This window comes from Erinaceus europaeus, chromosome 18 (assembly GCF_950295315.1).
Source record: "Erinaceus europaeus chromosome 18, mEriEur2.1, whole genome shotgun sequence".
Taxonomy (NCBI): Eukaryota; Metazoa; Chordata; class Mammalia; order Eulipotyphla; family Erinaceidae; genus Erinaceus; species Erinaceus europaeus.
The window spans coordinates 38,047,758-38,068,537 of record NC_080179.1 but is presented as its reverse complement, the minus strand read 5'-3'; the positions used below and the strand labels follow the sequence as shown (position 1 = coordinate 38,068,537).

Genomic DNA, 20,780 nt, shown 5'->3' with positions numbered 1-20,780 from the left:
TCAGGGTCTCCACAGTCTTTTTTAAATTTTTATTTATAAAATAGAAATATTGACAAGACCATAGGATAATTCCCACCACCAGAACTCCGTATTCCCATTCCCTCCCCTGATAGCTTTCCTATTCTTTATCCCTCTGAGAGTATGGACCTAGGGTCATTATGGGTGTAGAAGGTGGAAGGTCTGCCTTCTGTAATTGCTTCCCTGCTGAACGTGGGTGTTGGCAGGTCAATCGATACTCCCAGCCTGTCTCTCTCTTTCCCTAGTGGGGTGGGGCTCTGGGGAAGTGGAGCTCCAAGACACATTGGTGGGGTCCTCTGTCCAGGAAAGTCAGGATGGTGTCATGGTAGCACCTGAACTTGGTGAACACTCTTATTTTCATGACCACCCACACCAGTGGAAATTTCTGATTCTTGCTGAACTTGCTCCCAAAAAGGGGACAGCAAAGACAACATGGGCCTCACAGTCCCTCTGCCCCTGCCCTCTCTCCCTACAAATAGCAGCCCCTCCCAAGTCCTCCTCTGCCCTGAGGGGAGTGAGCCTTCGTCTGAACCTCCATTTCCACAGTGGAGTGAGTTCCCCTTGAAGCTTCAAAGGTGGCTCTAATGTGCTTCATGGCTCGAGCTGTGTGCCTAGAAACCACAGAGGAGAAAATCATCTGGTTCATGACCTGCCCCAGTCACACACTTACCCCTGATATAGTATGGACCACTAAGGAACAGGTGGGTTGTTCAGGGGCTAATGGATCTCCTCTTGCAGAGAAGGGTAGTGAGGGTGACCACGCTATGCAGATTCCACCCAATAGCCCCCAAGGGCAATGCTCAGAGTAGACACACCTCCCAGAGGCCTGTTGGCTGGGCACTGTGTCTCAGTGAGTCACAGTGCAGATGAAGAAGGTTAGAGGCCGACTGTCCCAGCATTCCCTAAGTACACTCAGCCACAGAGTTCGGGTCAACATGGCATTCCCTAGCACCCTGGGACTATTCCAGGGAAACCAGCATTTGGGAGGAAGCTAAGTCCTCTTGGTTGTTTTCTGGTGTTTCCCGGTCTGATGCATGCGCTTTTGGGCCTTCAGCTTTCTCAGAGAGAGGGAGGGGACTGGGGAGCTTAAAGGAGTGAGAGAACTGGTTTCATAGTTTAGGACACAGCACCTGGGATAGGAAAATTAGGGAAGCCTAGCCCACCATTTTCCCCAAAGTGACCACAGTTTCACTGGTTTGGAAAAACTTAAACACTCAACATTTGTGCATTGCCAAAAAAATCAGAAAATACAGACAAATACAAAGAAAAAAAGCAAAATTGCCAAAAATATCATCTCTCAAAGAGATAATCTCTCTTAGCTTTATAACTTATCTCTTTCCAGACTATTTTATTCATATGTACATGACAGGTATGAAGATAGATAAGAGAAAGAGAAATACACCTTCAAAATAAAAATAGCATTATATATCATAACAATTTTCAATATGTTTCTTCATTTAGTATGTCTAATATAATTCTAGCATGGGGCTATATTTCCCTGTCACTTACATGCTGACTTCTTTGTTTGTTCTGTGTTACATAGTATGGCTTTGTGCTGTTGATTTTTAATTTCTATTTATGAGTGTTCAGGTCAGCCCCATTTTTTTACTGTCAAAAAAAGAGGTGAATCACTTTATTGCTATAATTTTGTACATGTGGCAGTTACCTCATCAGAAAGAAATTTCTAGAAATAGGATTTCATAGCATAGAAATGCACTAAAATATTTTATTCATGTTGCCTTCTGCCAAAACATCTTTTAAACAGGAGACAATGCACATCTTCGGATTCAGGGTAAGAATGCTTTTTAGAGAGGGAACAGGGGAAAGAATGGTTTATTCAACAAACAGTACAAAATATACAAGCACAGTGGGGTGATAAAGACATTCTGGACACAGAGCAGCTCATGTGGGGAGAGGAAAGTGTGAAGTGGGAAGAGAGGCGGGGGAAAGGGAGGGAGGAAGTGGAAGAAGGGACCTTGAGGGAAGGGTGGAGATGAAAGTCCTTGGGAGATGTCTTTCCCTCCTATAGTGGAGCTCCAGATAAGGAGAGAGACAGAAATGTGGCCTGAGTTAGGGGACACACACACACACACACACACACCATGACAGTAGGAGGTAGACCAACCCGGAAGGCAGGTCAATACCCATTAGGTATACAGGTGGCCCAAGACTGGAGATGTAGAAAGCCTGCTTCCCAGTAGCACCTTCTGGAAGGTTCTCTGCACAAGGTGGGCAGAATGGAGCTTCACCCCCACCTACTCCCAGGTGTTACCTAGCACGGGCCTCATGGAGGCAGAGACTTCACAAAATGGTCTCACAGACGAGCCTCCCAGGCACTGGATGAATGCTCAGCTTGGGGGAGACTGGGATGGACTGAGAGGTGAACAGGGCTGGTTATACCTGTGCCCCCACCCAGGCACCATATACCCAGCAGCAGGCAAAACCTCAGGCCGTCCGGGAGCAGGTGGTAGATGCGGCCTTGCTGCAGTGGCCCATGCTCTTCTCCCGACTCTTTGAAGTCAGTACTGTCTCAGGTACGCACATCTGATGGGGTGAGAGCATGTGTGTGTGTGTTGGGGGTACTCCTCCCTAGAGTCAGCCCCGACTGTACATCTGTCTCCTCTGGCCAGGCCCCCGACTACCCAAGACCCAGCTGATCTTGGCTGTGAACTGGAAGGGGCTTTATTTCCTGGACAAGAAGGAAAAGCTGCTTTTAGAACTGTCTTTCGTAGAGGTCATGAGTCTAGTCACCCACAGGTAGGTGCCCTGAGAGGTGATGCCTGGAACCTCTCTGACCTCACCAGGGACTCTGGGAATGACACGAAGGCAGGGCTGCCCAGGTGCCCGGCTGGGCGAGGGCTGCACTCAGTCACTGTGGTGGCCGCTGGCCTTGGGGCCTCACTTTCTGCTGTCCTGGGCTGCCCTGTCCCTTTAGTGCCAGACCTGCACATTTCACCATGCTCTGTGGTCTTCTCTTTTCAAGATAGGCCCACCAGGAAAATGGGTATATGAGCTCTGGAGGTCTGAGCGCGTTCACACATCTTCCCTGCTGCTAGGCAAAAATGGTCACATAGAAGGGACAAGCTGTGAGGAAGAGGAAGTGAGGGACTGGACCTGGTGTGTGAGGTCAGCCTTCCAGCTCCCTCCTTCAATCCCAGGGCAGCTGGGAGTATCTCCAGGTCCTCTGGGAAAGTCTATGCAGGTGCTGCAGAGTCTTGTCTCCGCCCTGTGCCACCATCCTCCCCCACCCCCCAGCAGTAAAGGCAATTCACTTGCCTAGGGATTAGTGATCATGATGAGTGTAGCTGTCAGTGGGCCTGGCTGTGCTTGGCACTTTCCTGGAAGCCACAAGTCCTCCCAGCTTCTCCAGCCTGTGGCTGAGTAAGCTGAGATGTGTGAGCTGGACAGCTCACCCAGCCTCAGCCTGTGTCTTTTCTCAGCGCTACTGTTTCCTGTAGGGCCTCTGCAGGGACTCTGAGCCCTGACCTGCTCAGTTCTCATTTAGAGCTGACCTTCCCAGGGGGAGTTGACCCTCACTGCCTTCAGTGCTTGAGGGTTCTGAGGAATAGCTGCTACTTGCCATCTTGCAGGGGTGCCCAGGATGTGGGCCTTCCTGAGCTCAGATTCCCACCTGACTCGTACTCCAGGAAAAGCCTCCATGTTTTCTCCTCAGGAACTCAAGAGGGTGGACCCCATCACTTCTGCAGGGGTCAGGGGCTTGGGCCTGAGTTGGAGGGGAGCTGAGGAGGCCCCTGGTCACACAGTGCCCTTCCTCTTAGGGAAGCCCGTGGCGGGCAGAGACTGATGCTGTCTACCTTGCATGAAGAGGAGTACGAGTTCCTGTCCCCCAGCAGCGTGGCCATTGCTGAGCTGGTGGCCCTGTTTCTGGAGGGCTTGAAGGAGAGGTCTGTTTTCACCATGGCCATGCAGGACAGGAAGGCCACAGGTGCTTGGCGGGCGAGTCAAGGGTAGCATGGGAAGGGGCTCATCTCCAGGGAATGCAGAGCAGGGCAAGGACTCCACAGAGAACAGGGAGAGCCCCAATTCATCGTGTGCATGTGTGTGTAGCTGCAGAATGAGAGCTCAGGCAGGTGACTGCAAGCCCTTCTACCTGTACTCTCAGGACCATGCTGCAGGGGAAGCACTGAGAGGGGCCCAGGCCCTCTCCTGCTGAGAACACTCTTTGCACACATCAGCACCACTGTCAGCCTGTCACCTCGTTTACAGTCAAAGAATTGGAGGCTCAGAGAAGGGGAGGAGTTTGTCTAGTGGCCCTCTAGACACTTTGGTGGGGATGCAGGGTTGAAGCCTAGCAGTCCAGTTTTCTGCCACAACTACCCCAGGAGTCAGCACTGCAGTAAGAGCTGAGCACTCCCAGCAGGTTGGTGGCACCAGGCTATAGCTGCTTCTCTCTACATGAGTGTGGCGGGAGGCTTGCTGGGGGCATAGAGACAGGCTGTGGCTGGGCCTACAGCAGGGAGATAGTTACTGCAGGTCTCCACCTCTCTTGCCCACTATCCCGGTGGAGGGGTTCTTATGATTCTGCTGAAGAGAGAACCCCTGGCTCCTTACAGGCTTGGCTGCTGGCCTCCTCATCCACCAGCCTCTTACCTCACAGGCCTTGGCTCCTGGTCAGGTATCTAAACTGTCCTCCTGAGACAATGGCCATGCTCAGAGCTCCCAAGCCCTAGCCAACTTGGATTCTGTGCCTCTTCAGGGCCCATAAGGCCCCAAGCTGGGGTATCTTACCATTGCTCACTCTTGGAGAGACCTTGGGCCCCCTGTGCTGTGCCTGCTTCCATCAGCCCACTGTGCTGTGCCTGCTTCCAGCATGGCCTCTGGCCTCTGTGGAGTCCCTGGTAAATGGTGTTTGTGACCTTCAATTGCAGATGATGCTACCCTCCTGCCCTTCAGGAATGGGGACTTGCTGATTTTGACAAAGAAGCAGGGGCTGCTGGCCTCTGAGAAGTGGACCCTGGCCCAGAATGATAAGACAGGCAAAACTGGGCTGGTGCCCATGGCCAGCCTCTATACCATTCCCACAGTCACCAAGCCCTCACCATGGCTGCTGGTAAGTCCTGCCCTCTTGCCCTCAGCAAAGGCTACTGCATACACATGGGGCATTCCCAGGACTCCTCACCTGGGGTGTTGGCTCAGGGGCCTGCCCACCAACTCACAGAGAGCCAGGGGAGCACCTAGTCATCAGGTCAGTTTTGCTTGTCCAGATGTCTGTCTAGACCAAGAGTGACATTGTTTGGTGCCCTTACTGGGCACTGGGAACTTGGTAGATGACCAAAGAGCAGGTATTCCCTCACCTTGAGTGAACCGTGAGAACAGATTCTGCCTTTCCCCCAAACCCAGCCTCATCTGTTTGGCTGGGTGCTGAGTTGGTGGCAACCACACACAGTACCTCCAAGAAGACACAACACTTTAGCAATATTTTATTTTGTCTTGTTTGATTTTATTTTATTTACCTCCATGGATATTGCTGGGGCTTGGTGCTGGTACTATGAATCTATTGCTCCCAGTGGCCATTGTTTCCATATTAGTGGATAGGACAGAGAGAAATTGAGAGAGGATGGGAGAAAGAAAGGGAGAGAGTAAGAGAGACACCTGCAGACCTGCTTCACTACTTATGAAGCATCTCCTCTGCAGATGGGGAGCTGGTGGCTCGAACTCAGATCCTTGAGAGGGATCTTGCACTTAGTACTATGTGTGCTTAACCTGATGTGCCATTGTCAGCCCCCTAGCATATTTTCTCCCTTCCTTCCTTCCTTCCTTCCTTCCTTCCTTCCTTCCTTCCTTCCTTCCTTCCTTTCTTTTTTTGGGTAGAGACAGAGAGAAATCAAGAGGGGAGTGGAGAGATAGAGAGGGAGGAAGGGAAACACCTGCAGCACTGCTTCACCACTTGTAAAGCTTTCCCCCTGCAGGTGGGGGCTGGGGGCTTGAACCCCTGTCATTATGCATTGTAGCATGTGTGCTCAATCAAGTGTGCCACTACCCGGCCCCCCAGATGCAGTGGTTAAGGTGACATATCCTAGGGCAGAGACTTGACTAGTCTGGGGACATGTCCCTGAGGATCTGACATCTGCTTTGGGCCCAGCAGGAGGTGGGGGAGCTCAGCAGATAAGGTCAGGGAGAGAAATGTTCCTGAGAAAGGATGGAAAGACCTCATGCTGGGTCTGAGAGACCATCCTGAGGGAAAGGACTTGGCTCAGAGGCTGAGGCTCAGAGCAGGTCCTGCGGAGGAGTTCAGCTCGCATCTGCCTGGCCCCTAGGGGCATCTGAGCTCTCCCATGGCAGAGGCTACAGACAGGAGGAGCCGGTGGGAGGCGCCTCTTGCATGGTGTCTTCTGGAGCCTCACAGGCCTGTGTCCTCGTAGAACCTGCTGGCCATGTCACCAGAGAAGCGGAAACTGGTGGTCCAGGAGGGGCGTCCTGCAGAGCCGCTGCCTGAGGAGCAGCCCCAAGAGAAGTCTCACACCCTGGAGGAATTCTCTTATGAGTTCTTCAGGTGCTCACCCTCCTGTCCCCAGACCCAGCTTTAGTCACCCCCTTTGTGTCTTCTGATGGCTGAGGAGGCCATGGAGGCTGTGCGGAAGCCATCTCTCCCCCAGCCTCCAGCCAGAATGGGGACACTCTGACCCTCCTCTGTTCATCCTTTAGATGGGGTGGGGAGTGACCTGGGTCCTTCCATCCTGGGTGAGTGGAGAGGGAACAGAGAAAAAGTGGAGGGAGGTTGGAGGGCTGGTTCCAGCAGTCTCTGTCCCTGTCCCTGACAGGGCCCCAGAGAAGGAGACAGTGAGCAGAGCCATGCTTCCCCTTGCTCGAACCCGAGGCCATCTCTGGGCTCACTCTGCTGAGCCGTTGCGACAGCCTCTGCTCAAGTGTGTTCACGCCAACTGCGAGTTTCGAGACATTGCCTGCCAGATCTTCATTGATATCCTTTTTCAGTCAGTTTGCCCCAGCGGCACGCTGGTCCCCGGGGGCCCAGGTCCCCAACACGTCCCCACAAGGCGCCAGGTCTCACAGGGCAGGTTGGCGCCCAGCTCATGGTGGGACCTGTGCAGCTTAGGTGGGCCGGGCACTCTGCAGACAGGCAGTCATACCTGGTGGCACCTTCTCCTTAGCAGCCACACCCATCCTCAGGTACATGGGTGACTACCCGGCCCGGCAGGCCTGGACCTCCCTGCAGCTCAGTGACCAGATCTTCACACTGGCCCTCCAGGACCCGGCCCTGCAGGATGAGGTCTACTGCCAGATCCTGAAGCAGCTCACCAACAATACCACCAGGTCTGCTGGCAGTGCAGAGGGGTGCAGGAGCCTGCACTGGCCTTCCACCACCCTCTCCCCACTCCCTTCTGGCCCTGCACAGGGCTGGAGCTAGAGACCTCTCATGCTGGGGGTGGGCAGGGAAGGGCCCCCACCTGCACACACTCTCTGTTTTGTCATATGTGGATCCTCTCTCATTAGTGATTTAATATTGATTTATAAAATTACAAGACAACAGAGGTATAACTCCACACTGTTCCCGCCACCAGAGTTCTGGATCCCCAGTCCCTCCATTGGAAGCTACAACAATTCTCTTAAGGCTGCAGATATGGGTTAACTATATCTCTACAACTATCTGTCTATATTTGCCCATTTAAAAACTTTTTAAAATCTTTATTTATTGGATAGAGACATTCAGAAATCAAGAGGAAGGGGGAAACAGAGAGGGAAAGAGACAGAAAGGCACCTGCAACCCTGCTTCACCACTCACAAAGCTTTACCCCTGCACGTGGGGATCGGGGGCTCGAACCCAGGTCCTTGCCCATTGCAACATGTGCGCTCAACCAGGTGCACCACCACCTGGCCCCTTGCCCATTTTTTTTTTTAAGATCCCATCTTCTCTTCCTTTCCAAGTCACACATACACCTACTATTACATCCAAATGTCCCTCCCTTTTTCCTCTTCTCTCTCTGGGTCCTGATGGAGTTGGAGTTCAGAGCCCTCTAGTCATCTTCCCCCTATCATTTCTTGCCCTTTGGGAGTATGGACCAAAATTCTTTTTTTGGGTGTATAAGGTGGGAGGTCTGGCATCTGTACTTGCTTCTCTGCTGGACATGGGTGTTGGCAAGTGGGTCCATACCCCAGCTGTTTCTGTCTTTCCCTAGTGGAGCAGGGCTCTGGGGAGGTGTGGTTCTAGGACACATTGGTGCGGTTGTCTTACCAGGGAGGTCTTATGTGGTCTCTCTAAACTGCCTCTGCAAGTGGGGTGTAGCATCTCTGCTCTCCGTGTTGTGGATATGAGCAGCTGGGCTGTGTGCCTCCTTGCTCAGTCATAAGCAGGCCTGCTGTTATGTTTCCCTTAGCTGTCTAGCTGGCATCGGCACCCAAGAGGTGTCCTTAGTAGACTGATGGGAACTGTCTCCCTAGGTACAGTGAGGAGCGAGGCTGGCAGTTGTTGTGGCTTTGCACTGGTCTCTTCCCACCGGGCAAGGCACTACTACCCCATGTCCAGAAGTTCATAGACACTCGGAGGAAGAAGCCCCTGGCCCCTGACTGCAGTCGTCGAATCCAGCGGGTCCTGAGGTGGGTGTGTGTCTGCCCTTGCTCCAGGGGTAGGTCATACAGGTTGGCAGTGCCAGGGACACTAGAAGGGCTAGCTGGCTTTCCAGGAGCTCATGCCCCCTTGGGGTCACAAACCAGTAGGGCCAGACTGTGGCTTCTTCTGAAGCTGCTGCCAGTCTGGGGAGTCAACACCAGGCTCTCAACACCGGGAGAAAAAGGAGGAGGTGGAGGCCCAGGAGGATCACGGGAGGCCTCTGAGAGGCTCAGTGATAGTCACCTGCCCTCTGCACCCCCACCCCCACCCCTGTGGCTACCTGTCCAGGGCACAGAGGGGGACTTCAGTGCCCCAGGCCACCTATCTGTGACCCAGTCCTGAGTCCCTGCCAATCCAGGTGCTGCCTCTTTTTTTTTAATTTTAATTTTTCTTATTTTTATTCACTTATTATTGGATAGAGACAGAGAAATTGAGAGGGAGAGGGAGGTAAAGAGAGAGATACCTGAAGCTCTGCTTTACCACTCTTGAAGGTTTCACCTTATAGGTGGGGACTAGGGGCTTGAACCCAGGTCATTGTGCTCTGTAATGTGTGAGCTTAACCAGAAGCCTAATACCTGGACCCCAGGTGCTGTCTCTCAACCCAAGCCCTCCCATGGCCTGGTGGTTTTTTTCCTGGCTCTGTCTTGGTTGACTTCCATGTGGGCTGCATCACCCGAAGTCTCCCCACCCCACCCCTGCCCCTTTAGGGTGTGTCTGTGGGAGAATTGACTGTGAGTGGTGGAGTCCTTGCAGCTGTAAGGTGTTTACTAGCTCATGCCAGAGGGCTCCAGCCAAAGCTGGAAGATGGCGGAGGCTAGTCAGGACTAACCTACTCGATGTGGAAGAGAAAGAAAGGGAGTTTCAGTAAAACCAGTATATGTTCTGGCAACATTTCTCACAGTTTCTACAGCTGACTTCCACGGTTTTGAAGGCCATGCCTATTTTTAATATATTACACAGTGAGGGGGAGCCCTGGCCCACAGGCTCCAGGAATTAGGCCTCCTTAGAGATGCCCTACAGGAATACCTCTCCAAAAAGGAATACCTCTCCTGGCCCTCTCAAAGTCCCTGTGGTGTGAGAACAGGAACACAACTTGCCCTTTTCAGTGGCGCCTTGCCCAGCCTAGGGCCCCTGCCAGGTGTGCCTCAGGCCTTTTGGACCTTCTCAGGGCTGAGTCCAGACTGGACTCTGCTGAGCATTCCAGCCCCTGGAAGCTCCCTCCTCTCCTTACACAGCAATGGTCACTTGAGTTATCTCTTGCTTTGTGTCTGGAAGTGGGCTTAGGGTCCACTCAGAGGCCAGAGTGGGAGGGCAGAGTTGGTACACATAACATGTACTGCACCACTCTAGGATAGGGCCCCGGAAGCAGCCCCCACACCAGGTGGAGGTGGAGGCCATTGGGAAGAATGTCTTCCGGATCAACCACAAGGTCTTCTTTCCCAACGACACCAGTGAGGTGAGTCTGCAGTGGCCTAGGCCTCAGCTTTCTTGGCCAAAGTTCAAGCTATAAGGCCCAGAGCAAGGTCCCTCCTGCCTCAGTTCCCTAACCGGACTGCCATGACTGTTAACAGAGGGGAGTGGAGGTCTCTTTTGGGGCCAGACTGTGGCCTTTCCTGATGGGGGTGCCTATCCTAGTTCTCCTGAGAAACAGCAGAGTCCCATAGCAGAGAGTTCCCACAGTCTGACTACAGAGCCTGTGAGATAAGTTCAAAAGGGTGAACCACTTGGACACAGTGAATGTGGTGATGACATAAATGTGTGTCCAGCTTTCCAAGAGGGAAAGCAAGCCCTTCTCAGGGCAAGACAAGTCCAGCGCCCAACTGATGATAGGGCACAGTGCCCGGTTGGAAGGCTACCTTGTGCCAAAGAACCAACACCCTGGCTCTCTGTCAGATGCTGGAGGTGAGCAGCAGCACTCGGGTGCGGGATGTGTGTGAGAGCATCTCAGCCAAGCTGCAGCTGGCCTCCTGGGAAGGTTGCAGCCTCTTCATCAAGATTGCCGACAAGGTGAGTTGAGTGGACCAGTGAGTGGGCAGGTGGGCAGGAGAGCAGGCTCTGTAGCTGGGAACAAACGTGTGCTGGGTGGGGAAAGCCCACTGCACACAGGCACTCATGATGAAGTGGGGGGTGGGAGCTTCATCTGGAGACCATCTTTATCTGGTGGAAGAGGCCATTGCATTAAGCACTTAGCCTCCTTGTCCTAGGCTGAACGTGACCCTGGGAACTTTTGGAGGGTACTCCCCCAGAAACCTCTCCATCTACCTGCTTCCCTTTGCCCTCCACCTAGGTCATCAGCCAGAAGGAGGGAGATTTTTTCTTTGACTCCCTAAGAGAGGTGTCTGACTGGGTGAAGAAAAACAAACCCCAGAAAGAAGGTAGGGAGGTGTGTGTGTGTGTGTGTGTGTGTGTGTGTGTGTGTGTGTGTGTGTGTGTGTGTGTGTATGTGTGTGTGTGTGCAGGCCAGGGGCATGTAGCTAGGTAGAGGGTTATGAGTGTAAGATTGGTTGCCTGCGGGGCCAGGATAAGAAGATTCTCCCAGTACAACCCCATCTACCCATCTACCCATCTACCCTTCTACCCCTCCATCTACTCATTCATGTATTCATCCATCCATGCACCTATTCCTGCTTCTGTCCCCTGGGTCAAGAATTTAGCCAGACCAGGGGCCAGGAGGTGAGGGCCAGGCTCTGGGAGCATCACTATGCCCTGCCCCAAAGCAAGACAAATGACATGACTAGACAAATGACATGACTTCAGGATGGTGCAGAATGCATGGAAGTTGAGGGACCTAGCCTCCATTGGGATGTCCCAGAACATTCTCAGAGAAAGCAGCCTCTCTAGTAGTCTTGGAGGATGAGGAGGTTCTGGGGGCATGAAGGAAGATGGGGCAAAGGCTTCCGAGCAAGGAAGGCCACCGGCACAGTACAGCACCCATGTAAATGGCTCCAAGGGCTGCTGGCAGGGTGCAGGTTGGTGGGCAGCCAGTGTGGTGGGTGGGAGCCTGGCTACAGAGCTGGATGGGCCTGGTGGGGGAAGGCTTGGTGCTCATATCTGGCCCTGTCAGGGGGCCCCATGACACTCCCCTACCAGGTGTACTTTATGAGGAAACTGTGGCTCAATGTGACTCCCGGGAAGGATGTGAATGCAGACATCACCCTCCATTACCACCAGGTACCTGGGTGCCCCTACCCCATGGGTGTCTGCCTAGCATCTGGCATGAGAGGTGGGGGAGGCAGCAGGCCAGCTGGGAAGCCTTTCCCACAGCACTTGGCCTGTGTCCATCTGGAGCTCCTGGATGGAGGTTCTTGGAGGTTCCCTGTGCTGGAAAAGTCCAACCCTGAGGGTTCTGGCACCTGAACAGAGGGGCAGCAGTGTTTGGGGACAGTGACTATATCAGCACCTGCAGTACTGCCACTGGAAGGGGGACCTGAGTGGCTGTCTGCTGCATACAGGGCAGAGCAGCAAACCCTGTTCTGCTCAGCTGCCAGCCCCACCACCATCCTCTGAGGCCCTTAGCTTGTGTGGCCTCCTGTGCTCTGAGCATCAGTTGCCCAAGACCTTGTGTGTCTGTTACCCAGGAGTTGCCCAAGTATCTGCGAGGATTCCACAAGTGTACACGGGAGGATGTGGTCCACCTGGCAGGCCTCATCTACAAGGCTCAGTATGGCAATGACCGGGCCCAGCTTGCTAGTCTTCCTAAGATCCTGAGGGAACTGGTGCCTGAGAACCTCACACGCCTGATGTCCTCGGAGGAGTGGAGAAAGGTTCTTGATGTGGGGTCAGGGAGGTGGTCCAATACAAGTACCCAGGAGCACACGCAGGGCATGGAGAGTATAGGGAGGGGGCATCACCTAGTATGCAGATCACGCCTTTCCTACCCTGTCCACAGTAACTCAGAGAGGCCATCCCACCCCCACCCAGGGTGTGTAGGACACTGCAGGACACACTTGGCTCCATGGGCCACCTCCCATACCAAGGCTGTTCTTTAGGCAGATGCTGCCTTGGAATGCAGTCTCAGAGCTCTGGGAGTGGGGGTGGTAGACCAGAGTAATGCCCCCACCCTAGGCCTTCATGGGCTGGTCTTCACCTCCTCTAGAGCATCCTTCTGGCCTGTGAGAAGCACAAAGACAAGACATCAGAGGAGGCCAAAGTGGACTTATTGAAGTGGATCTGCAGGTGGCCTACTTTTGGGTCTGCCTTCTTTGAAGTGAAGGTGGGTGTTCCCCAAGCAGGCCTGACCCCATTCTAATTGCTACAGCTTGAGATTTCCCCCTAGACACCCATCTCTGGGTGGGCTTGATACAGGTTTGAGAGGAGCATATGTGGGTGCGGATGAGGATGCGGGTTTCTGTGTGTCCCAGGGAGCTGCCACCTCTCTAGGCTGGGCTGTGACCACTGTGTCCCCCTCTCCCCAGCAAAGCTCTGAGCCCTCCTATCCAGACATCATCATCATAGCCATCAACAGACATGGAGTTCTGCTCATCCATCCCAAGACCAAGGTAACAGCAGGGTCCCACAGGGCTGGGGAGACCACTAAGGTCCCAGAACCCCCTGTGCAGGTGGAGCTGCAGTCCCCTGCCTTCTGGTTCCCCTGCTCTGATACACACACACACACACACACACACACACACACACACACACACACACACACACATACACACCCTCAGGCTCTGGGGGCGCCCAGGTCCCCAGCTGAGTGACAGGGCCTCTGGGTTCTCTGGCTGGTTCCTACCCACCACACCGCACTTACTCTGCCTCCAGGAGCTGCTCACCACCTACCCCTTCACCAAGATTGCCAGCTGGAGCAGTGGCAGCACCTACTTCCACATGGCTCTGGGCAGCCTGGGCCATGGCAGCCGTTTGCTATGTGAGACTTCTCTGGTGAGTCCCAGGGTCTCTTCTCTTGGTCCAGATTCACAGGACTTCAAGCCATCCTGACCCCTCCCGACCAGCCCAGCCCTCACACCAAGGGTCTGGACACACATGTCCAAGGGTGGGTAAGGCAAGGCTGGCCCAGTGGTGGAGGCCTAGATGGAGGCTTGGGGAGGCCCAGAGGAGGCTCTGTGGCCTGGCTCACATAGGACAAAGGGAAACTGGGGCCAAGAAGTAGGAGCCCTGCCTCCTTCCTCATGTTCCTGTCCAGTGTGAAGCCCCCACAGGCCCCTAGGCCAAGCCCCTCTTCTACTCTGACCCCCATCGTTCCTCTGTCCAGGGCTACAAGATGGATGACCTGCTGACCTCCTACGTGCAGCAGCTTCTGAACACCTTGAATAAGCAGCGGGGCTCACGGGCTGTAGCCCTGGCTGAGTCCTAGCAGCAAGGCTATCTCCACTATGGCTAAACCATCCCCAGTCTGGGCTTCTTGGCCCAAAGCAACCAGCTGCAGGCAGCCTTTCCTGCTGCCCTCTCGGAGAAGCCTTCCCCCAATGTTCTTCAGCACCATAGTGGGCATCTTCTCTGCATGCTGACCAGGGAGGCCAAAGGAGGGAGGCTAGCTAGGGTGGGGCGAGGAGCATCAGGCCTTAAGGTTGGCAGGTGGGTATCTGTGAGCACCCAGTCCAAGGACATTCAATAAAAATCCACAGAGGGCTGGGGATATAACTAAATGGATAGTGTGTTGCTTTACCATGCTGTGACCCACCTTCAAGCCTGGATCCCAGGGCATTGAAGTACTGTGAAGCACTTCAGTACTGTGGTACTGTGGTATCTCTCCTGTCTCTCCCTCATTCTCTATCTCTCTCTCCCTGTCTCTCCATATATCTATGTCTATATCTATACACCATATATATCTGTATATATGATGGATCATATATATCTGTATATATGATGGAGCTGTGAAAAGCATTGATGAGAGAAGATGGTGGGGGCTTAGGTGGCCAGAAGGCCTTGGAGGGACTGGCCAGCAGCAGGATTCTTCTAGGAAGAGCAAAAGCCTTTCTTCTCTAGGGAACAGGACACCATCATTCACAGGGAATGGTTTGGATCACTTCTCTTTGCTCAGTGCTTCTTCCTCTGCTTCTCAAAGAAGAGATTCTCCCCAGGAGATCCTCTGAGAAATTCCTTCCTTCCCTTACAGGCACTCAGACCCATACATGGCCATGTGTCTACTCTTGGCCTCTGATGTTTGCAAAGGCAGCCTCTGACAAATGCAGCAGGATGTAGGGTCCTGATGACCTGGGCTCACCTTCTGTTGCACTTGTAGCCCTTGAGATCTGGGTTGATCCCCTCCACATCTACTGGCAGGCCTTGTGGGAGTCTGTCCCCTGTCCTTAGCATGTAGCTTCTGTTTGGTCTCATCTCTAAACAGAGGCAGAGAGGCTGGGGACAGAGCCCTGGCAGCAGAGGACAGGGGATGTTTGAACAACTCCAACATGCCCTGACTGGTGTCTACCTCTCTAAGTGTTCAACAATCCTTCAGTAGACTGTTTGTGGGGACCCATGCTCTGGTGCCACAAACCACAAAGACAGCATCGTCATGTCAGTAAGTGTTCATTCAATATGCAAATATTGAGTGATTCCCAGCACCATGTCCTGTGAGATCTGGAGGGAGAGATGGCCACCAGCCTGATCATCACTACTCCTGTCCCTCATAGCCCCCTGTCCCCCAGCAAATGCCCTGCAGGAGCTTCAGGGGCCACAGGGCTTTGGGTCTTGGGAACTTGTCTCTTGTGCTGATTTGTGAGATGTGATGGCAAGACTTGCCGTTCCTGTCTGGGCACAGGGAGTCTGCATGTGGTTGAGTGAGCATGTGGCCAAGGATTGGAGGCTGGAGGTCAACGTGGCTGAGGCTGTCTTAGGGGTACACAGTCTCTGGGATAGAGACTGCTCATCTGTGGAAGAATGTGAGGTACTGGGCTCCCTGTGGGGATGGCACAGGTTGGGGGTGTCTGGGCTGGGCACTGTGGCCCATGTCCAGGTGAGCCTAGGCCATGGTTTATTCTTGTTCCTAAATAATTTTTGGCTGCAATTTGTAGGCACAGACCCATCATGGGCTCACCAGCTCTGACAGCCCCTCTTTTATGTACCCCCATAGAAGGAACAGAGAGGAGGCAGGAGAGTGGAGAGACGGGAGGAAGGCAGAGTTGAATGAGGAAGGATGAACAGAGGAGAGAGGGTAGAGATGGGAGAGCAGACGGGTCTGGGGAGAAGAGAAGGAGCAGGGGTGGCAGACAGAAACCGGCAGCAGGAGGAGGAAGCCAGCAAGACCCTGGGGTGGCAAGCCCCAGACAGCACCTCAGGCTGAGTTGAGGCCCACGGACTTGGGCTGGGCCTTGCGGGAGGCCATTTCCGACAGCTTCTTCAGCCGCTTCTTCAGCTCCAGAGGGAACTTCTCGTAACACTTCTTACACACGGGCTTCATGTCAAACTCCACAAACTTGTTCCTGGGAGGGCATGTGGACATCAGAGGGCCCCCCAGCCTGCCCCCTGAACCTGATTTCCAGTGACCTGTAGAGGTGGAGGCTCGGGGCAGCCCTTGGCCTGCCACCCTGTTGCTCATGGCCTCCTCTCAAGCTGCTCCCAGAGCTCATGGAAGACAGGGGACAGTTTCCAGGCCTCCCAAAGCTCATGGCAGATGGAGGATGGTTTCCAGGCCTCACTGCCCTCTGATAGGCTTCTTTGGGTTTCTGGTGTTTCTCAGAGCCCTCTGTGTCTCTGCTGTCTTTGGAAACCTAGGGCTACCCCGCCCCCGCCCCCGCCCCCCAGCTCTAGCTGTTCTGCACCCCTCTCTGGAGCTGGCCACCCCACCCAGAGTTCTTAGCTTCTCACTGAGCTACTTCCTGGCCTGGAATAGCCCAGAGCCCAATGCCTTTGCAGGTCTCCTGGGGGACCAGGCTGATCTTGTCGTGTCTGGGGGTTCCCTGAAATTGCCTCTGATGGCCAGGGCAGACCACTGAGCTCTGACCACTCCCCTGACACTCTAAAGGGGGCAAAGAGAGGGGAGAGGGGAGAGGGTGCTAAGCAGACCCTGCTCTGCCTGGTGCGGGCACCCCCCGGGGACCGGGGCCCACTTACTTCAGGGTGAGCTTGCTGTTGCAAGTGGAGCAGGAGAAGCAGTTCACACACCAGGCCTTGTTGAGGGCTGACACCACTGTGAGGGGAGGGGGGTGGCAGCTGTGTGGAGGGAGAGGCAGCTGGCCTGCAGCTGCAGCACCTAGTGCCCAGAGGGAGCAGGGGGACTGAGTGGGGGCTGGGGGGCACAGGATCCAAAGGGGTTTCTTACCATCACCCTCGATCACATGGCTGCAGTTGTAGCAGACATCCCCAAAGAGCTGTGGGCAGAGCAGGGTGCAGAAGGGGCCCTAGGCTCTGGGTCCTCCAGCCTGGGGCCAGCCGTGCAGTCAGGCCCCAGCCCCTCCCTCACAGATGCTTCTGGGCATCTGCCAGGTGGTTGAAGCCAGGCCCCAGTCTCAGGGTGAAGTGAGAGCACCCCTGATCCATCAGAATGGCTCTGCTCTCCCCAGCCTCCTCCCTCCAAAGTCCCCTTTGCTTTTGAGAAGATGTGGGTCAGGGTAGGACCCCTTTCTTCTGCTCGAGCAGCTGGGAAGGGGACAGAGGGTGGTACAGACCCCTCTCTCCAGGACCTCCACACTCATCTGTCCTGATGAGGAGCCTAGGACATCCACACTCATCTGTCCTGGGTCTGAGCTATACCATATCCACCAGTGGGGAGAGAGAGGCACCCAATGAAGCCTGTGCCAGTGAGGACACTGAGGCCGGGATGGTTGTCCTGGCCCCAAGGTGCTGAACTGGAAAGCTGGGCCCCAATGTACAGGCCTGCTCTTCTGCTGTCTGCAGGGTCCCCAGGGACTGGGCCACACCCTTCCTGTCCAGACCCGAGGATGCCTCCCGCAGCGATGACCTCATCCCTCTGCAGGGGCAGGGCCCTGGACGCCAGCCATGGATAGTACCTGGTTGTAGTGGGTCTCACAGTAAGCCAGACCCTTTTTCTCATAATGCCGGTGTCCCAGGAATGGCTTCTCACACTTGGCGCAGACGAAGTGCTGGGGAGAGAGAGGGGCCAGGCAGGTGTCGTCAGGACTGAGCAGTGACCCTGAGACATGGAGACTGTGCATATGTGTGTGTGTGGGGGAGTACCCCTGCTGGGCTCACAGTGGGCAGTGGGCCAGCAGCTCTGTGAACCCCCCCTTGGTCAGCACACAGTCATACTAACCCCTCTTCAGAGGTTGCATGTGCATCTCCTGGGTGCACCTCTGTGAGCTGGATTTTGGTGCAGATTTAGTGTGTGAGGATCCATCTTCCCCCCTTTTTAAAAATTAAAAAAATTTTAATCTTTGTTTATTGGATAGATAGTCAGATATCAAGAGGGAAGGGGAAAAATCGAGGGAGAAAGAAAGACACCTGTAGCCCTGCTTCATCACTTGCAAAGCTTTCCTCCTGCAGGTAGGGACAGGGGACTTGAACCCGGGTCCTTGTGCACTGTAGTGTTTGCACTTAACCAGATGCCCCACTGCCTGGCCCCTGAGGATCCAGGGTGAGGTCCTGCAGTAGCTTCTTGGTGCCACAGATGCCTGCGTGGGATCTAGATCTCAATTAAATAAATGTGTGTGTGTGTGTGTGTGTGTGTGTGTGTGTGTGTGACAGGGGAGATGGTTCAGCACATTGGAGTATAGGACTTGTATGCTAGAGCCCCCAATGGGATCCCCAGGACCACCAGAGCTGAGCAGTACTCTAGTCTCTCCCTCTCTCTCTTTTTTTCTCTTTCTTTTTTCCCCTACCTCCAGGGCTATCACTGGGGCTCAGTGTCTGCACTATGAATCCACTGCTCCTGCAACCATTTGTTTGATTTTTTTTTTTTTGGAGAGAAATTGAGAGGGGAGGGAAGGGGAGATAGAGAGGGAGAGAGACATGGCAGTCCTGCTTTATCACTTGCAAAGCTTTCCTCCTGCAGTTGGGGGCTGGGGGCTTGAACCTGAGTCCTTGTGCATTGTAATATGTGCACTCTCAACCAGATGCACCACCACCCAGCCTCATGATAGTTTTAGAATCATCCACAAGGTCAAGTGTTGGAGGAAGGTGGCCAGTCATGGCCCATGGCTCCTGAGGGTGGCCTAGCCCTGCAGAGGTGAGGAAAGGCAGTGCCCAAGGGGAAGGTCCAACATGTGGCCTGGTGCTGGGAGTGTGCAGCTAGGCTGAGACCACAGTGCAGTAGGCATGCTCATCTCTTGGGCAGGTCCCCAGACCGAGGCATGTCTGTGTCTCCTCACTCACCTCCACATGCCACTGCTTGCCCAGTGCGTTGACCACACGGCCCTCGATGGGCCGGCGGCAGGCTCCACAGATGGGGACACCCATCTTGTCGTGACAGGGCAGACAGTACAGCTCCCCTTTGAGCTCTCGGGCCTCAGCGGTCAGCTCCTTCCTGGAAGATGTTCAGTGACACACCAGCAGAGGTCACTCCAGTCCCTCTGGCCCCCAGGGAGCAGCTGAGAGCCCCCTCTGTCCCAGTCCAGGCCAGGAAGCTCTCTGATCTCTGGTCTCTCTGGGGAACTTTCTGTGTCCCAGACAGGCCCCAGGGCATGGGATTCCTGCATGGTTGTTGCAGAAGGCACCCTTGTTCTGTGCCATCAGGCCTTCTGAGAAGCAGGCCTGTTCTTAGGGCTCCCCCTCCAAGCCAGGCTGGCATCTTGGGCAAGCACAGAGTGGGGAGGGGGACCTACAGCCCTGCTCCTCTTCTCCCTTCTCCTTCTCCAATGCCAGCAACAACCCCTTCTTTTTCTCCCTGACCCTCCTTGCCTTCCTCTTGCCCTGTTACCCAGTCACTCTTCACCCCAAGTCTCCAAATAGGCCTCATGCATGGGCTTGTTTGCCAAGCCCCTGGAGAGCTGCATTTCCTGACCCTTACTCTCCCTCTGCCCTGGACCCCACACTTGAACTTGTTTTTTTATTATTTTTATTTATTTATTGGATAGAGACTGAGAAGGGAAGGAGAGATAGAGAGGGAGAGAGACAGAGAAACACCTGCAGCCCTGCTTCACCACTCATGAAGCTCTCCCCTGCAGGTGGAGACTAGGGGCTTGAACCCGGCTCCTTGTGTATTGTAATCTGTGTGCACTTAACCAGGTGTGCTACCACCTGGCCCCATGACCCACAACCTTTTTTTAAAAAACTTTTGTTTAACTTTTTAAATTATTATTAGAGACAGAGAAAAATTGAGAGGGGAGGGACAGATAGAGAAGAGAGAGACAGAGAGATACCTGCAGCCCTGCTTCACCCCTTGTGAAGCTTTCCCCCTGCAGGTGGCAGAGGGACTGGGGAATTGAAGCTATGTCCCTGTCTCTAATGTGTGCATTCAACCAGATGCACCACTACCTGGCCCCCAAGCCCCCACGTTGGCATCCTCTCTCACAGCTCTGGCGGCCAGTCCATCTCCACCTGCCCCCTGGCAGTACCCGTCTGAGCACATACCCGCAGTGTGTGCAGTTGAAGTGATCTGGGTGGTAGGCATCACTCTTGAACATGAGGGGCTGCTCATCCATGACCATGTGGCAGCGCTGGCAGATGGATTTGCCCAGCCCCTTGGCCTTCTCACGGTTGTGGCAGGGCCGGCACAAGTGCCTGTGGGAAGTGAGGTGGGGCATTAGCTTCATGGTGCTCATTCTTCCTTGCCTCCCCACTCCCAGGGAGCCAGACCACCCTCCCCAGGACCCCCCCCCCCATGTAGCTTTAGGGAATAGCCAAAAGTGTCCAGGGGCCTGGCATAGAGGTCAGGACAGCCAGACAAGTAGGAAGGTGACAGACTGCCATTTAGAGAGGACCCTTTGCACAGGGAAGGGACTGAAGAAAATGCACCAGAATGTTGGTGGTGACCACCTCTGGATACTGGGGGGAGAGAGTTTATGGGACAGCTAATTGTGCTTCTCCTCTTACTTCCCCCCACTCCCTTAGTGAAGTCAGGGCCTTGCATGTCTCATTTCACTACTTTTAAAAATCTTTTTTATTTCTATTTATTTATTTTTTATAAACCCCCAGGGTTATAGCTGGGGCTCAGTGCCTACACAATAAGTCTTCTACTCCTGGAGGTGATTTTTTTCCTTAAATTAAAAAAAATTTGTTTGATAGGAGAGAGGGAAAGAAATTGAGAGAGAAGGGAGAGGCAGAGAGGAAGAAAAAAAGAGAAAGAAGGAAAGAAAGACTCCTATGACTGGCTTCACCA

The 20,780-nt window shown here is 54.0% G+C and overlaps 2 protein-coding genes across 7 annotated transcripts in view; one reads left to right on the top strand and one right to left on the bottom strand.

The window, feature by feature from the left end:
- Nucleotides 1–14,930, top strand: part of MYO7B (myosin VIIB) — a 92,097-nt gene extending 77,167 nt beyond the window's left edge. The window contains exons 31-47 of the mRNA XM_060178098.1: nucleotides 2,435–2,552; nucleotides 2,649–2,775; nucleotides 3,798–3,964; nucleotides 4,908–5,089; nucleotides 6,402–6,532; nucleotides 6,801–6,958; nucleotides 7,158–7,311; nucleotides 8,437–8,592; nucleotides 9,956–10,061; nucleotides 10,499–10,612; nucleotides 10,893–10,980; nucleotides 11,670–11,776; nucleotides 12,184–12,369; nucleotides 12,702–12,818; nucleotides 13,021–13,104; nucleotides 13,367–13,486; nucleotides 13,818–14,930. Coding sequence (XP_060034081.1) covers nucleotides 2,435–2,552; nucleotides 2,649–2,775; nucleotides 3,798–3,964; nucleotides 4,908–5,089; nucleotides 6,402–6,532; nucleotides 6,801–6,958; nucleotides 7,158–7,311; nucleotides 8,437–8,592; nucleotides 9,956–10,061; nucleotides 10,499–10,612; nucleotides 10,893–10,980; nucleotides 11,670–11,776; nucleotides 12,184–12,369; nucleotides 12,702–12,818; nucleotides 13,021–13,104; nucleotides 13,367–13,486; nucleotides 13,818–13,919 — 2,217 coding nt within the window. The 3' untranslated portion in view covers nucleotides 13,920–14,930. The remainder of the gene's footprint in view (nucleotides 1–2,434; nucleotides 2,553–2,648; nucleotides 2,776–3,797; nucleotides 3,965–4,907; nucleotides 5,090–6,401; nucleotides 6,533–6,800; nucleotides 6,959–7,157; nucleotides 7,312–8,436; nucleotides 8,593–9,955; nucleotides 10,062–10,498; nucleotides 10,613–10,892; nucleotides 10,981–11,669; nucleotides 11,777–12,183; nucleotides 12,370–12,701; nucleotides 12,819–13,020; nucleotides 13,105–13,366; nucleotides 13,487–13,817) is intronic.
- Nucleotides 14,931–15,078: 148 nt separating this feature from the next.
- The window catches only part of LIMS2 (LIM zinc finger domain containing 2), a 55,647-nt gene continuing 49,945 nt past the window's right edge, over nucleotides 15,079–20,780 (bottom strand). For all 6 annotated transcript variants that reach the window (XM_060177928.1, XM_060177933.1, XM_060177931.1 and 3 more), the window contains 6 exons: nucleotides 20,033–20,182; nucleotides 18,836–18,986; nucleotides 17,515–17,607; nucleotides 16,827–16,875; nucleotides 16,619–16,694; nucleotides 15,079–15,987 (listed from right to left, as the gene is read on the bottom strand). In XM_060177928.1, coding sequence (XP_060033911.1) covers nucleotides 15,840–15,987; nucleotides 16,619–16,694; nucleotides 16,827–16,875; nucleotides 17,515–17,607; nucleotides 18,836–18,986; nucleotides 20,033–20,182 — 667 coding nt within the window. In that variant the 3' untranslated portion in view covers nucleotides 15,079–15,839. The remainder of the gene's footprint in view (nucleotides 15,988–16,618; nucleotides 16,695–16,826; nucleotides 16,876–17,514; nucleotides 17,608–18,835; nucleotides 18,987–20,032; nucleotides 20,183–20,780) is intronic.